General features: G+C 40.7%; 1 protein-coding gene across 4 annotated transcripts in view; it reads right to left on the bottom strand.

Moving 5' to 3' along the window:
• TLK2 (tousled like kinase 2) overlaps positions 1 to 14,614 on the bottom strand; it is a 44,187-nt gene that overhangs the window by 5,850 nt on the left and 23,723 nt on the right. For all 4 annotated transcript variants that reach the window (XM_050911649.1, XM_050911648.1, XM_050911647.1 and 1 more), the window contains 9 exons: positions 14,083 to 14,193; positions 12,600 to 12,736; positions 11,027 to 11,179; positions 7,123 to 7,189; positions 5,144 to 5,241; positions 4,689 to 4,770; positions 2,933 to 3,024; positions 1,881 to 1,970; positions 1,216 to 1,385 (listed from right to left, as the gene is read on the bottom strand). In XM_050911649.1, the coding sequence (XP_050767606.1) occupies positions 1,216 to 1,385; positions 1,881 to 1,970; positions 2,933 to 3,024; positions 4,689 to 4,770; positions 5,144 to 5,241; positions 7,123 to 7,189; positions 11,027 to 11,179; positions 12,600 to 12,736; positions 14,083 to 14,193 (1,000 nt within the window). The remainder of the gene's footprint in view (positions 1 to 1,215; positions 1,386 to 1,880; positions 1,971 to 2,932; positions 3,025 to 4,688; positions 4,771 to 5,143; positions 5,242 to 7,122; positions 7,190 to 11,026; positions 11,180 to 12,599; positions 12,737 to 14,082; positions 14,194 to 14,614) is intronic.

Here is a 14,614-nt window from a genome sequence, read left to right as displayed (position 1 = left end):
TTGATGCCCATGCTGTTTTGACTCCTCCCAAAGGTCCCGTTGGAAGGGCAGGTCAAAAAGGAGGATTAAGGAGAGAAGTACACATACACAGTTATGACTCATTCTGCCCAGAAGTCCTGACTTGCCCTGGCCTCTCAACAAGCCAGAAACTCTCTCCTTCCTGGCAGTGCTCCCCAGTGGCTTTCTAAGCTCAAAAAGGACAATTACTGCTTAGGCAAGACTCTCTTACAAATCCATCAAGGATCAAGAAGTCAGATCATCACTGTTTTTCTCAAAGCCTACAATAAAGCAGCAGAATCGTGTGTGATGGCAGTGGATGAATCACAGCTTTAGACAACTGTAGGCAGAGCTCTGCAGCATGCTCAGACAACATGAGAACAGTCGGCAGCTGGGGGAAGAAACAGGGTCACTAGAACTAGTGCAACAGCACCACCTCCCGTACAGATTCCTCATGCTGATGCAATAAACCACATCACATACCAGTTACACAATGCTGATGAAGTGCCACCAGTATAGGGAGACAAGCCAGGGATAACTGCCCAAAAAGATGGCTGAATTTTACTGGACTAGGAAAAAAGCTACGTAGCCAATACACATCACCCCAAAAGAGAGCACTTCCATTCTTCCCCTCGTGACTCTGCCCAATGGTAAAGGGAAATCTGCAACAACATTTGGAGGGGACCTTCTACATGGCAGATGTTACTGAATTCAAAGGCAGACCTGAGCAGTTTGACTGTATGTCCTCAGCTTTGTGAGCTGCCACACGATACGAAAAACCAAACACTTCCAAGTTAGCTCCTGCCACCAAATTTTCAGGCAGATGATTACAGAAAGAATAAGCCAGAAGAATGGGAACATGAAACACACTAGTAATTATGGGAACCTTTATGAAGCAATAACAGAAGCTCTCAACAGCAGAATACAAGCAGGACATTAAGAAACCAAACACAGACACTTGGTGGTTCAAGGGCTCGTTCTGAACAAGGAGGCTACTTCTGGAATGTTACTTCCTTGTTTCATGTTGCAATTCTGGGAGACAATACCCTTTTCACAGCATGTTCTATGCATTTTATTTTTTTTCTTGTTGCAAGTTAGTCTTCCCACACAGCCCTGTCTCCTTTTTGCTGTCTGACCAAACCAAACCTCCCCATGTCACTTATAACCCATTACCTTTAGTTAGCATCCTTAAGCACGTCAGCTAGCAGCACAGCATACCTGGTTTAAGGTCATAGTGTATGATGGGAGGTTTGATTTCATTTAAGTATTTTAAAGCATTCACAATCTGCATGATAATGGATCGCGCCTCTTTCTCCGACATTAACTTGTGCTGTTTCAGGTAGAAGTCCAGATCATTTCCCTCACAGTATTCTAACACTGTACAAAACCTGAGGGAAAAACAGCAGTTGTTGTAATTAAGGCACCTGATAGAAACCAGAACATTTTGTTATTGCTTGTCTTTAAGACTCACCTATTTGGTCAATATATTAAATTAAGAGTCCTCCAGCCTATTAATCCCTTTCTAAAAATAAGCTACCAGGAGCACAGTCCTCAATGCTCAATAGTACAAAGGTCAGAGATCCCCCATTAAGTGCTACATCCAGGAGCAGAAAGCTGTATCAGCTGGGTCATCTGCCCAGGCCAAGAAAGAGTAGGATTTACTAGTAAAGCACCACATCTGACATAATACAGCACCCTGGTTTGTGAGCTAGCCTCTCTAGAAAACCAATGTATGGTGAAGCTGCCTCAGGTATCTCTGCAGTACAGTCTGTAACACTGGTGTGGACATTCTCTGGACTCTCCTGGAAAGTTTTAAGAGACCAAATACTTTGTCTGTAGTGAATGGGTCAAACCAAGTCAAAGGACATAGCAAGGTAACTTACGAGTCAGTATCCAGCGAAAAGTAGTCATATAGCTTAACTATTCGAGGATGATCCAGTTCTTTGTGAATTCTGTACTCTCTACATGCATGTCTGAAAATAGGAAAGTCTGAGCATTAGTCATACAAGTGACTTAATTCTAAGTTCTGCAGATAGCAAACCCAGACATACCACAGAGCAGTCCAACTTCAATCAAACCCATGCACATTATTCAGACAGCTTAAGAAAAGGCAAGCAAATGAGGAACTGCGCAGAACAGTTCTTGAGAACCACAGAATCTGAGTGCATCTCAAACGCTGGCAATAGTACAAAATAACTAATCTTGATTACTGGTACTGCTTGCCAAAATAGAATAACCTCATAATAAATTGTTAAGGGATCCAAGATAGCTGAATACAAAAATCAGCAAGTTCTAGAAAAATTCCATGATGCTCAACAGCCCCACTTCCAGGCTTCAAATTCAGCTTAGTTTGTCCCAGTGACTTGATGGGGAATTAAGATCACAGCTTCATCTTTGAAGCTCTGTTGACAAGGCTTGCCTGCCATTCTGCAGAGCTTATCTAATCCATGGCATTAGGGAGCAAGTGTTACCAATGCCGAAAGGCTTCCTGTACCTCCCTTCTAGGCCACGACATATGTATAGCCCTAATCATCTGTGAAAGGATTAAGTATTCTAGGAAACACAGGGAAGGGGAAGGCTTTCAGGGAGCACAATGTAGGTGTGTACCTGGAAGATGGGCATGAACAACTGTTCCCCACAACAGCAGAGCTTAGACATTTCAGAGAGGAGAAGCCACTTCAACGCTTTCTTCATAGAGCACTACTGGTGCTTTAAAACCTCGTACCGTAGTGCTTATACAAAACTGTGTGTGCGTGCACAGGTTTAAAACATTTCTAATCTGACCGTAACTTTTGCAAGTAGCTACTGGGACAGAGAGTGGCTTTTGAAGTGTGGCAAAACACAGGAAAAAAATGGCAGCCTGTTCACAGGCACTGGATAACCAAATACAGGAAGAGTTTGGAAACATGGCTGTCTGCTTTACAGCCTTACTTACTTGTGATAGTTTTCTTTCTTCTCATCTCTCCAGTTTTTATTTAACTGGTGTATTTTCACAGCTACGTATCTCTGTTCTGTTAAATCAAATGCCTGCAGAGAGAAGAGCTGAAAATCAGTAGGAATCACAACTTCAAGTTAATACTGCAGAAGCAGACAAGCTCTAACAAACCAATATCCCCACCCAGGAAATAAGCATTACGACATACTGAGTGGAGAGCAAACCCACATTTTGATGTAATTAGTTTCACTAATGAAACCAAGCAACTCTGAAAACAATTGAATATTCTGTGCTTTGATCTGACCTTTCCCATGGGCTCTAACTAATGCTGCATTTATTCTGACATTTTACCACCAGAGCTACAATGGGATCAGAAAGGCCAAATTACCAAAATGTAGACAGTTAATCACACTGGGAAAGACCCTGCCATTATTCCCCAAAGCCACCTAACTCATTTTCTACACTCAGTTAAAAAAACCCAAAACATGCAGAGGATTTTCAATATGTTGTTTCACATTGGTAGCTCAGCTCTCCATATTGGAGCATAACGTTTCAGCTGGACAAGTCAATGGCAGAACTGTGTAAATCTTGTGCTGTATTCTTCCCTCCAGTTTCTTGCTATTTAGGCAGTCTTTAAAGAATGGACCACTGCAATTGTGCTCTTGGAGAAATGCAGAAATCTTTTACCTTGCCTGAGAGCAGCAACAGCTAATAATTTATAGGACGCGGCAAAATCTTATTGTAAGCAGACAAGGGTAAACTGTGTGCATCTCAGAAGTTGTATACTTAACTCCTAATGCTTAAGACTGGCCAAGACCCTGGAGAAGAAGGGCTAAGCATTTCTTTGTTTTAATAACATAGTTACAACTCTTAAGCACAGCCAGGTATGAAGCATTCATACTCTCTTGCTTTCATCTGGGGAGCCAAGGCTTTCTACTTAGTCAGCAAAGCCTCCAAAGAGCAATTCAGAGTTCTTACATGCAGACCACACTCTTTTTTCACTACCTAAGCAGTCCAGCCCCCCTGATTTAGATATCTATTGCTGTATTGCATCAAAATAATAAGTCACCGTGAAGTTTCCAATATTTGCATACTTATTTTCATTCTAGCTAAATTCAACGTGAATTAAGAACTACTGGGTACAGATGGGGAATATTTAGAACTGGAAAGGCTTTAAGTATAATAGTCAAATAGCAAGCACCAAAGTATCACAGGTCTTGGCCATGCAAGAGTGCTGACACACAAGTAATCCTCAGTTCCAAGGAAGTCCCAAGACTACATCCCCCCCACCCCCCAGTCTGCTACTTCAGAGCATAAAATGAAGACACAAGAAAAAAGCCTTCCACCCCCAGGAAATGAAGGCTTTGCTCTTATTATTGGAGCTATTTTCTCTTATTTTACAGTGACGTTCAGACTTGCTACGCCATACTCAATAAAACTTCCCTACTTAAGGTATTCGTGTGTAGCACTTGAAGAAACAAGTGGTTTGCTTCTCTGTCCTGACAAAACTTGCAGGCTTGGTACAACATTTTCTTGAAACATACATTTGCAGGAAATCTGACCTCTGAGGACAAGGGCAGAACCTAAAAATCTCAAGCCTGCTGTCTAATGCAAGCCAGATGCAACATGTGCCTTGTTCTCCCTTCTTCCCTCCACAACCACACACGCCATTGAGAAAACAAGTGTAAAAATTCTGCTTACTGCAATATTTCACTGCAGATTCAGATTACACCACAGATTGCCACTTCAAATTTACCTTATATACTTCACTGAAGCCGCCTCTACCCAGAAGATGTAGCAACAAATATCTATCATTTAGCGTCGGATGGTCTTTAAATCTGGTGAGAAAGACATAGTTTAAGAATGCTGACAGAAATAATGCAATTTGCTGCACAATAAATTACAGCTACTACACAGCTTAGAAAAAATATTTTTACATTAAGACAGAAAAATATTAAAACTGTGTTAACAACTGACAGATTTGATACTATTTGATCACTTTGCGCTGATGAAAGACTATATAATGGTACCTTGATGCACTTGGAAGCCTTTGTCTTACACGAATTTCAAGTTATATCACCATGCCACCACCCAATCAAGTGACATACGAAGTTGAAACATCAATTTAAAAAAGACTAAGTGTTTCCCATTATGAAGGGGACAAATAAAAAATTGTTATACATTCTTGTCCCCGAAATCCCATGTGCTTACTGTGAATTATCTTCATTGTGTATCCTTTTCAATTCCCTGATATGTAGATTTCTAACCCTCTCTAGCCGTTCCAACTCTGCCTGGATCTCTGCTTCTTCCTGCACAAGGAAAAACCAAAAGGAAAACACAACACTGTGTAAGATAATGCCGTTAGCATTTCCGCCTGATTTAGGGAAACACAAATGTAATTCCACTTGTGAAGAAGTTATTGGTAAATAACTTGTTTGGGAGATTAGAGAGATGGCCATAGTCAACTAAGAGTCAGGTGGAAGGTGACAGGAATGAAAACTGACTGGGCAGTTTTGTTTACACCTACACACAGACAGGAGCAGACATATCTTTACACCTTCTTCTTTTTAACATTTTCTGCAATTAAGAAGCATTGTTCCTCTGGTCCTGCTCCTTCCCTGATAAAGTACTATGCAGCTGTTTTTGTAGGAACTCAGCCTCTGCTGGGACAAGAGAAAGAGGACAGCCCTCAGAAGTAAGGAACAGGGATGTCATGATGCCACATGGTGATGGGGCAGCATCCGGAGAGGATGGAGAACGTGAAAGGACAACATTGGGCCCTATTAGCGCTAAGTGGTAGAACAGTTCAGAGTGTAACTTAGTGCCACGTGGAAGTTTTGATATCCTGTTTGTAGAGCTGGAAGTTCTAGTGCCCTCGAACATGACATTAGAATTCACATCACTGTGGACAGGGTTGCAAACCTCAATTAAAATGTGCGCCTTGAGCAGTATTATTTGGTATATATGACTCAAGGGACATAGTTACCCATTTGTCTTGTGACTCTGTTCCTTCCCTTCTCAACTTGTTCTATTTTTAGGCATAAAGAATGAGCCAGTTTCCAAAAGTGGAGAAGGATAAGCACAGCTTCAGACAATACCACGATCCCAGAACATTACTTCATTTTCCATGAAGGTCCATTTCCAAATGGATTCCTCTGTTCCAGGGTGGCACACTACATGCCAGCATAGATGGACCTGCAATTCATCCACTCTAGCAATGCGGAAGCTGTAGAGCAAGCGTGCCTTTAGCATACTCCTGCCCATATCACTTATCTTTGCTCACAGGTCAATAAAACACAATGGGCAGGCTGCCAGCAGATTCCATGTGTGCATTAACTTTCCCTTGCCACTGAAAATAACAAGGAGTACAGCAGCATTAATGAGGCCTTGCATTCAACTTGTGTGTCAAGGTTACAGGAAAAAACTAAGTGCAGAGCTCAGGCACCACCTGAGAAAAGAAGGGGGACTCCAGTCACAGCTAATCAGAAAATTGCAGAAGACATCTATTTTTTTTCAGTACTTCATCTGTTGAAGTGTCCCAGAAAACTTATTTATAGGTTATTGCAATCATTATTACCTTTAAAGGTAACCAACAGCTTATCTAAATATAACCTCACTTGCAGGTACAGTTCCTACTGAAGCCAATGTATTTGAAAACAAATGTGAAGTGCAACTACCTAAACAGTACTAGTTTCCAAAAGCCCCAGAGGTTTTATTGGACTGCTACTCATAATGCTGGTTACTCGGTATTGCACAGAAATGGGAAAGTCAATGATGGCTGCAGTTTTTGTTGTGTTCTTATAATTTTCTTCCCTTGGTCCATTCCTTCATGTTCCCCCATGTTAGACACATACAAGAGCTGTCACTATGTCACTACGTCACCTGTCACTATGACTAGACAGGTCAAGACAGGTCATAGTGACAGAATAAGATGCATCAAAACAGCGAAACTCCCTGCATGAAATCATAACTGTAAGCACACAGAAATCTATTTATTGAAGCAAAGAACATCCTTCCTAAATACCACTGCCTTGGAAAAAATTATTACAAAATCCTGGCCATCCCTTTCAAGCAGCAAACCCCTCTCAATTATCAAACAAACAGCAGTGACCTCTACAGAGAAATGCTATTGTTCATAGAACACTGAATCAAAAACCTACCTAAAAGCCTTTTCTGCAGTTAGTTCTTACCTTTTTAAGATGACCTAGGCGGAGTTTGAAGATTTCTTCCTGTTCGTGGTATTCTGCTAATGTTAACCTGCACAGAAGAGACAGATCCAATGCATTAGGTTTCAATGCATGTGATAAAGTGAACAGTCTGCAGAATACCCATCGCCAGTGGAACTGACAACTATGCAGAGAATGTCAACAGCCAGCAGGAATTTTTTAGGTAAACTCCGCAATCTATTTTTTTTTTTTTTAATAATCAATCTAAAGGAGACCAAAAGCTTAAACCTTGATAAAGCACATATTAATTTCAAATCCAAGTCCCTAATAACATCTATTTAGGCTAGTGACTAACTTTTAACAAAGAAAGTTAAACCATAATCTAAATATGGAACACTGAAGCACAAGTATTCCACATCTTATTTTTCCATTTAAAGTTTGCTTTACTGACTCGTTTTCAAATTTTTCTTTGTAATAAAAGCTGGATAATTAAACCCAGCTATTCACACCAGGACCAGCAGCACATCTGACCACAGAGCCACTGCAAACAGAGCCATGACCTGGGATTCAGAACTTTTTCCTGTTTCAGACTCTGTGAAGTGGCTTCCAGGGAAACCTTGAGAAATTTACTTCAGCTTACCATATCTTTGATCTCATTTGGAGTTAGAAGAAGCAATGGGATAAGGAGAATAATACCCATTTTATTGATGGTAAATGATGTGCAAAGTTTCCATCCTAGGTGGCTGGTCAAAAAAAAGCTTCATAATGTTTTCGATGTCTTTTATAGCCAAAGTGTGCCATGTAGGACAGAGGCAAAGCACAGCCTTACACTAAAATAATGACAGATCCCATCACTCGTGAAATGTAATGATGTGCTGAGATCTTTAAGGTTAGAAAAATTAATCTCTATATTAATTTTCTCACTACTACCAACAAAGAGTTTGGTAAAAGCATCATGCGTGTGAACATAAAGCTATGAAGCCCATATCAACTGCATCTGTTTACTTTGTAAAAAAGATATGCACGTGACAGCATATAAATATCTTTTTTGAACCTAAATTGAGTTCAAAGTATATCCCAAGAGGATTCCTGTTGCAGCAGTTATGCTCTGCATAGTACTTAGTACAAAGGTTAGTGTATGAGGTCTCCACAGCATCAATACCACAACTAGTTTCAAGAGGGGACCGAGTCCCATGTCTGTGCAGGGCTGTGGGACCTTGGCTCACTGTGCAGCAAACTGAGAGGAGGTAGTATTCAGCTGATTAAGTGCTCATCTTGAAATGCCCCAACTTCTCTCCACTGTTGATAATGCAGAGGGTCCACGTAGCTGAAGTAAGTGCTAAAGCAGTTAGCTGATAAATTTGATGCAAAACTCACAAGCCAAGTTCCCTTTGGAAGAATCTCGACCATAAGGAACTGCTTATTACAAATTAAAGATACATACAAAACACAGCCGGTACCATAAATATTTACATGTTGTCTCATTTCATATAAAAGCATGCTAATTCACACACCCCTCACCCTCCTCCCAATAGCCTGAATTCAAATCACATTCAGCTAATCTAAAAGACCGTCCCAAAAGTTTAGGTCTTTGGTTGGTGTTGCTGTATAAGGAATAAAAAGACAATTGAATAAACCAGCAACAAGCTTTCCACATATTCTTGTGCACAAATGAAATACAGGGCTAAACACCAACAGTCTACGCATTAAGCAAGAGATGTAATGAGTACCACCAGGCTAACATTGCCCAAAATAGCTGCCTGTTAGCAGCAAGCATTACAAAAATCAAGGGGGGTTTAAGACAAACACTGCCCTGTTTCACAGAAACATGCTTGAAATACACTACTTCTAGTGCAGCTGAAGACTCTAAGGTTGCCCAAGCTGCCCGAACAAACCTCAAAAAGCCCCAGCAGATTAATCTTCCTGAATGAAAATCTTTTTCTCATTCACAGGCTACAAACTAGTTTCAGGAGAGTACATGTTTAAATTTGCATCATGGGACCTTCCTCTCCTTTTTAAGACACAGCAACAACCACGAAGTAAAGAGGAACCAAAACTCAAATGAAGGAATTTGGCTGTCTGCTTCTCATTCAACTTTCAGAAATATTTATATTCAACTTGCCTAAAAGACAGCCTGTGTAAGAATTCCACACGGAAAAAACCTCCCTCCAAAAGTCAGAAAATTTTGTACCTGATATATTGGTCCAACAAATGCACTTACAGGATAACTAATGATTAAGCAAGTAGTCAGTCAGTACAGTTGCTTCAGCTGACGTGCAAAAACAATGTTTTCATAAGCTAAAACACTCCACATGAACCACATTCATACACTGGTAAGCAGTTTTTATCAAGAACGCCACAAGAAGCTCTTCTAAACCACAAAGATAAAACCCTGAAATATATCGGCAAAGAACGATAAACCAGCAAGAAACACAGAGAAAAAGACCTGGTAGCACAAAAAGGCTTACTAGCAAACCCAGGTAAAGCTAGATTACGTCAAGGCAGGCTCACAACACAGGCAGAAGCTCACTAGGTATCACAGACATTATCCTGATTTCCAGGCACATCAAGACCTGTGCTGCCATGTCTGCAGAATAAGCCACACTACAGCTGCACCAGACTGCTGGGGAAAAACATCCCTACAGAAACGGGGAAAGTGTCATCCTGTCCCTTAGAAGTGAAAGGTTACCACAATGAAGAGCAATGCTTCAAAATATCCACGCATAGGCATTCAATTTACTTCTCCAAACTCAAACGTTGCAATGCAAAAGGACGGCTTTAAAACTTTATTTAGTTCTTTTTAAGCTCACTTGGCCAGAACGAGGGGTAAATATCTCTATTCAAGCTACTTATTTGCAGAAAGCACACAGTGCCCTCCAATACAATACACCTGATCTGCAGGCACCAGCATCCTACCTGGGGGCACCGTCCTGGTTGCTGAGAGCACCCTGAATATCACAATTCACCCAGTCATGTGCCATCTCTGCTGTGACTGCAAAAGGCACTGGGAGCTTTTGCTTCAGATGCACTTTTAAAGATCAAGACCAAGAATTCAAAGGGCTCCAGGAACTCTGAGGTCAAGTCATGCCCAGGAGATTTAATAGTGCAAAAAGCAAAATGTCATTGAGAGTTATGGTATTAGCCAACAGCAATAAAATGAAGACTGTAGAGGAAATTGGTATAAGGTAGGGGAAAGTCTCTGACTTAACATATTTCCAAGTCACAAAAACTTCCAAAAAAATAATGTTCTGAATTTCTTGTGAGAGACAGCTTTCCTCTCTAAGAACATCGGGACTCTCAGAGCATCAGTAACTTCAAAAGAGGTAAGAGGGGGGAAAAAAAAAAAAAAAAAAAAGTCTTCTGTAAGAAGAAAGAGTAGCACTTCAATTACCTTTCCATTTCCCTGACTTGGGTATCTGCAAAGGACTGCTTTGGAGATACAGGTCAATGCTTAATGCGCTGTCTTTATAGAGAGCATCTTTTTTCTTCAGCATACCAAATTAATTGTTTGAAAAGCCTCACCAGAAAGTACATGGAAATAAAGGCTTCTAGATGTGTACAATTTTTTTTCCTTAAAAAAAAGCACCACGTATCATACAGTGATACCTAAATCAATTCTGAGGTTGCAACACTTAAGACACTACTTTTCAAACTTGACATAACAGGAATACTGAAAAAGTTACTGCATTCAAAAAAAAAGTTAAGCTTATACAAAGTCTGGACTGAGCAACGATCCTTGTTTTACTCCAATGAAAACTATTTAGAACTGCAGCCAGATGTTGCTGAATGCCAGGCTAATTCCACAATATTCATTTGTGCATGGAGTGAAGCCTAGAGGCAAGGGCAAGATTCCATTTCCCACTAGATATTTTGTGCTCTAATCAAAGCATGGAGCTTTGCAACGCACCAAGAAGGCCACGTAACTTACGTTTCATTTTCTGCTCCATTGGTCTTGTTCTTGCGCTGCTTCTGCTCATTGCTTGCTGGAGGAGTCTGTCCCATTGCAGGTGGCTTCCGTTTTGCTAACATTTTTCGTTGTCTTTCTATTTCTTCCCGCTGGGAATTTATCCTTTCCTGTTGCCTGGAAAGAAGAGAGTAGAAAAAACACGAAGCAGATAACTAATGGTACGTACTTGGTTGTCTTCAGCATCTGTTCTTAACAGATTGGAGCAATGAATTTCAAATCAGTTGTACTTGTAAGATTAGTAACAAAATATTTTTGTACAGAAAAGGGGGATGTGCCAAACATTATGACTCAGATTTTTAAAGGTATTTTTACATAAAAGAGGATTCTTTTCCTGGCCCACAGAAACTTTTCAGTAAGTGAAAGGTTTTATTCATGTAGAGGATATCCAAAAACAAGGAGTTGCTAACCTCACGGAAAACCAGGGATCCATGGTAAGTCACTAACTTTCCACACACTTTTCCTAGAAGGCTCTGTTCTAATCTCAGACTTTCCTGTTAAAACTATTCCTGAAGTCTGGCACTGTCTGAGAAAGTATCCTTATACTTCAAGGGTACAGTTAAACTATCCTTAGTTCTCTGAAATATAACCAACACCACTCCCAATTTCACTATGAAAACAGTCTCTCCTCCAAGATAAAAAGACTGTCTTAAAACATGTTGATGTTTTAAGTGATAAAAAGTGATGATATTAAGTGATAAAAGCACTCCTGAAATTTCAAGTCTAAATGACGTGAGCATCTACATACTTAATTCACTTTTTAAAAGAGACTGAGACTGCAGGTAAATATTCCAGAAATATTTCTTCCATGTTTTACAGCACAAACTAAGGAAGAATTATGAAGTCCTTAATCTGCGCCTAACAAGAGCTGCACCTCCCTATCAGACTACAGAGAAGCGATATGATTTTAAAGGATCACACATAGCTCTCTCTAATGCAATTAATTTGCCAAGTCCTACTTAAAGGTCTAGGCCAGGTGGGAATTGTCTGGATATTTCCATTAACATCCTGCATAAAAGGGTCTCTGATCTTCCTTTCCAGGTTTCTGCAGCCCCTTTGATCACTGTTACCAAGAGGCAAAAAAAGTTAAATAGTATGGATTTTCTCTTTTAAGCTTCTCTACTTTCTACTTTAAAAAAAAAAAAAAAAAAGAGCTAATTACCCTTCCTTGACTAATATATGCAAGTATGCAAACCAAATTGATTGACTCACAATACATGTGAGAATTTGGTCCACCCCTCCACCCTAAGCACTGCACAGCCAGGTAGGTGCCCTGAGAATACCCAAAAGGGCAGCCTACTGCTTTCCAATCCAGAGGCCAACTCAAACAATTTCATTCCAGTTCAAGTCTCTGGAGGTTTAAGTGGAAACATTTTTCTCACTTCAATGTGAAAACGTTCCCCATTGTCAGTAGCTGAGTTCCTATCTGATCCTTTCATGCATCAGTCACACTATTCTCACATTTTGACACGCAAGACATCACACACAACTGCTCAGTTTTGCCTCTGAAGTTAAAGACAACTCTGTTTGTCCTCACTTGATGAGGTTCTGGAAGGCATAGCCATCTGTCCACTGCTCGGTGAAAGACGCCCCGTGCCGCACCGTAGTGAAGTGACCTAGCCTCAATCGATCCTGCATGCTCTTATCTCTGCATGCCATCTTCTCCTGTTTTGACTGAAACCAAAATAAAACACATGTAAAAATACAAGCCATAAATTAGCAGCTAAGAGCTGCGCTGTGTTTTAAATCACTACCAATTCTTACCACTTCCCATTGTTTCAGTACTGCTTATCTGAAACCCAGCTGAAAATCATTGATCAAATTATTGCTGGTGCTTCACGCTGGTCTGACAGGCATTTGTTTGACTGCCTCCTTTCCGACGTTTCAGCCTCACCTTTCCTTCCCCATTACTGCCTGGGCAGCTAACCCATTCTATGATCAGTTGAAATCAGTCTAGCAGTAGGATTAAAACTATCCCTTTGTATCAGTAGCTTAGCTAGACTCCAGACGTGGCTCTGGTCAGGCCCTTATTCACTCAAACAGGAGATGAAGGAAGAAAATGCACCTTGAATCACTGTTAAGACTAAGATACAGTGATCAGCCAGCTCAGTCCTAGACTCGCACCACTCCCAGAAGTGACACAATCTCAGTTAGGTCACCAAGAGGAAATTTCCAAGGCCTGAGATGAGAGCAGCACAGTTTCAGTCAGGATTAAAGATGAACCAGCAAAGCTCCTTCCTGGAGCTATACACCACCCATCTGAATGCCAGGTCTACCTAACACCTAGCCCAGAGTTACAAATCCTCCCAGAAAGGGGAGTCCCATTCAGCCAAGAACAATCAGCTCTGTGACAAAACCAACTCAAACAGACTGCATGTACCGGCCAGCACCCTGGTAGTTTTGCCCACCCAGTGCGCACAAACAATAGATGTAATTGGCCAACAGGTGAAAGAGCAATCAAACCCCCACGTTGTTTAACCATCAGGAAATCTGGAAATCTTTCAACACTGAAGCAGGCTGGACGCTGGTAAACAGCAGCCTGGCACTTTCTCCAGAGTCTTTAATGTGTTGTTTTGAGTATTATACAAAGCAACCATCTTCAACTTTGCCATTGGAAAGAAAGAAAGGTCTAAATCACTTGCCCATGTCACAGAGCATATCTGGCGATTTCACTGCACAATGGGATACTGCTCTTGTATTGCCAGAGCTGGACAATGTTGCTTGTCAGGTATATGAATTTCCAAATCAAGTAATGCCTGCTGCATTTAGAGCTCAGACTATTTCACTTAAGCACGGGAGATCACTCTTTGAGACTGTGAAAAGTAACCAAACCAAAACATTCTGAACCATTTCAGTCTTAGGATTACGTTCCTATTTGCAGAGAAATAATTCAAGACAGAATTTCAGTTGTCTTTTATCACTGAAGCAATAGGAGCAGGTTTTCACTGCTCAAAAGAAGATAAAGAAATTTTCAAGGACGTGAACTGTGACTGCAGAGATGTGCAAAGTCCCCTGCTCACCTTTTCTATAAGAAGCTTCTTGCTCATCGTTACACATCTATTCAACCGCTCCTTGTACTTCTCCAGCATCTTTTGCTGTTCATCTATCTGCCGTCTCAAATCGCAGTTCGCCTAAAAGTGAACAGAGAAGAAAAGCCTTTGACTTTAAACCACTCAAAGAGCCAAACTAAGCATCACCTAGGAAGAAGTTTCTCCAGCTAGCTCTAGGCATCAGATTAAAGAAAGCAAACCAGCAGGATAAGAAAAAAAGACTAGGTTCCTCTTAGCAAAACATCCAAGGCAAGCTCTTCAATTTTTAACCCACTCAAATCTTAATACCCCTCTAGAACAGGGAAGAGCTATCATCCTGGTTTACATATAAAGGAACTAAGGTACAAAGAGACTAAACACAAGCACAAGGAATTTTTTTAATTTTATTTTTTTTAAACATTTAAGACCTTGCCACAGCTACCAAGTCTCAAAATAGCTTAGTCATCCCTGGACTATCCTCCCTCTTTAGCCACAATACTGGCAGAGGAAAAGGATGGGGTAA

Source organism: Gymnogyps californianus, chromosome 28 (genome assembly GCF_018139145.2).
Source record: "Gymnogyps californianus isolate 813 chromosome 28, ASM1813914v2, whole genome shotgun sequence".
NCBI classification, from domain to species: Eukaryota; Metazoa; Chordata; class Aves; order Accipitriformes; family Cathartidae; genus Gymnogyps; species Gymnogyps californianus.
Note: the sequence above shows the minus strand (reverse complement) of the source record. Positions and strands in the feature narration are given on the sequence as shown.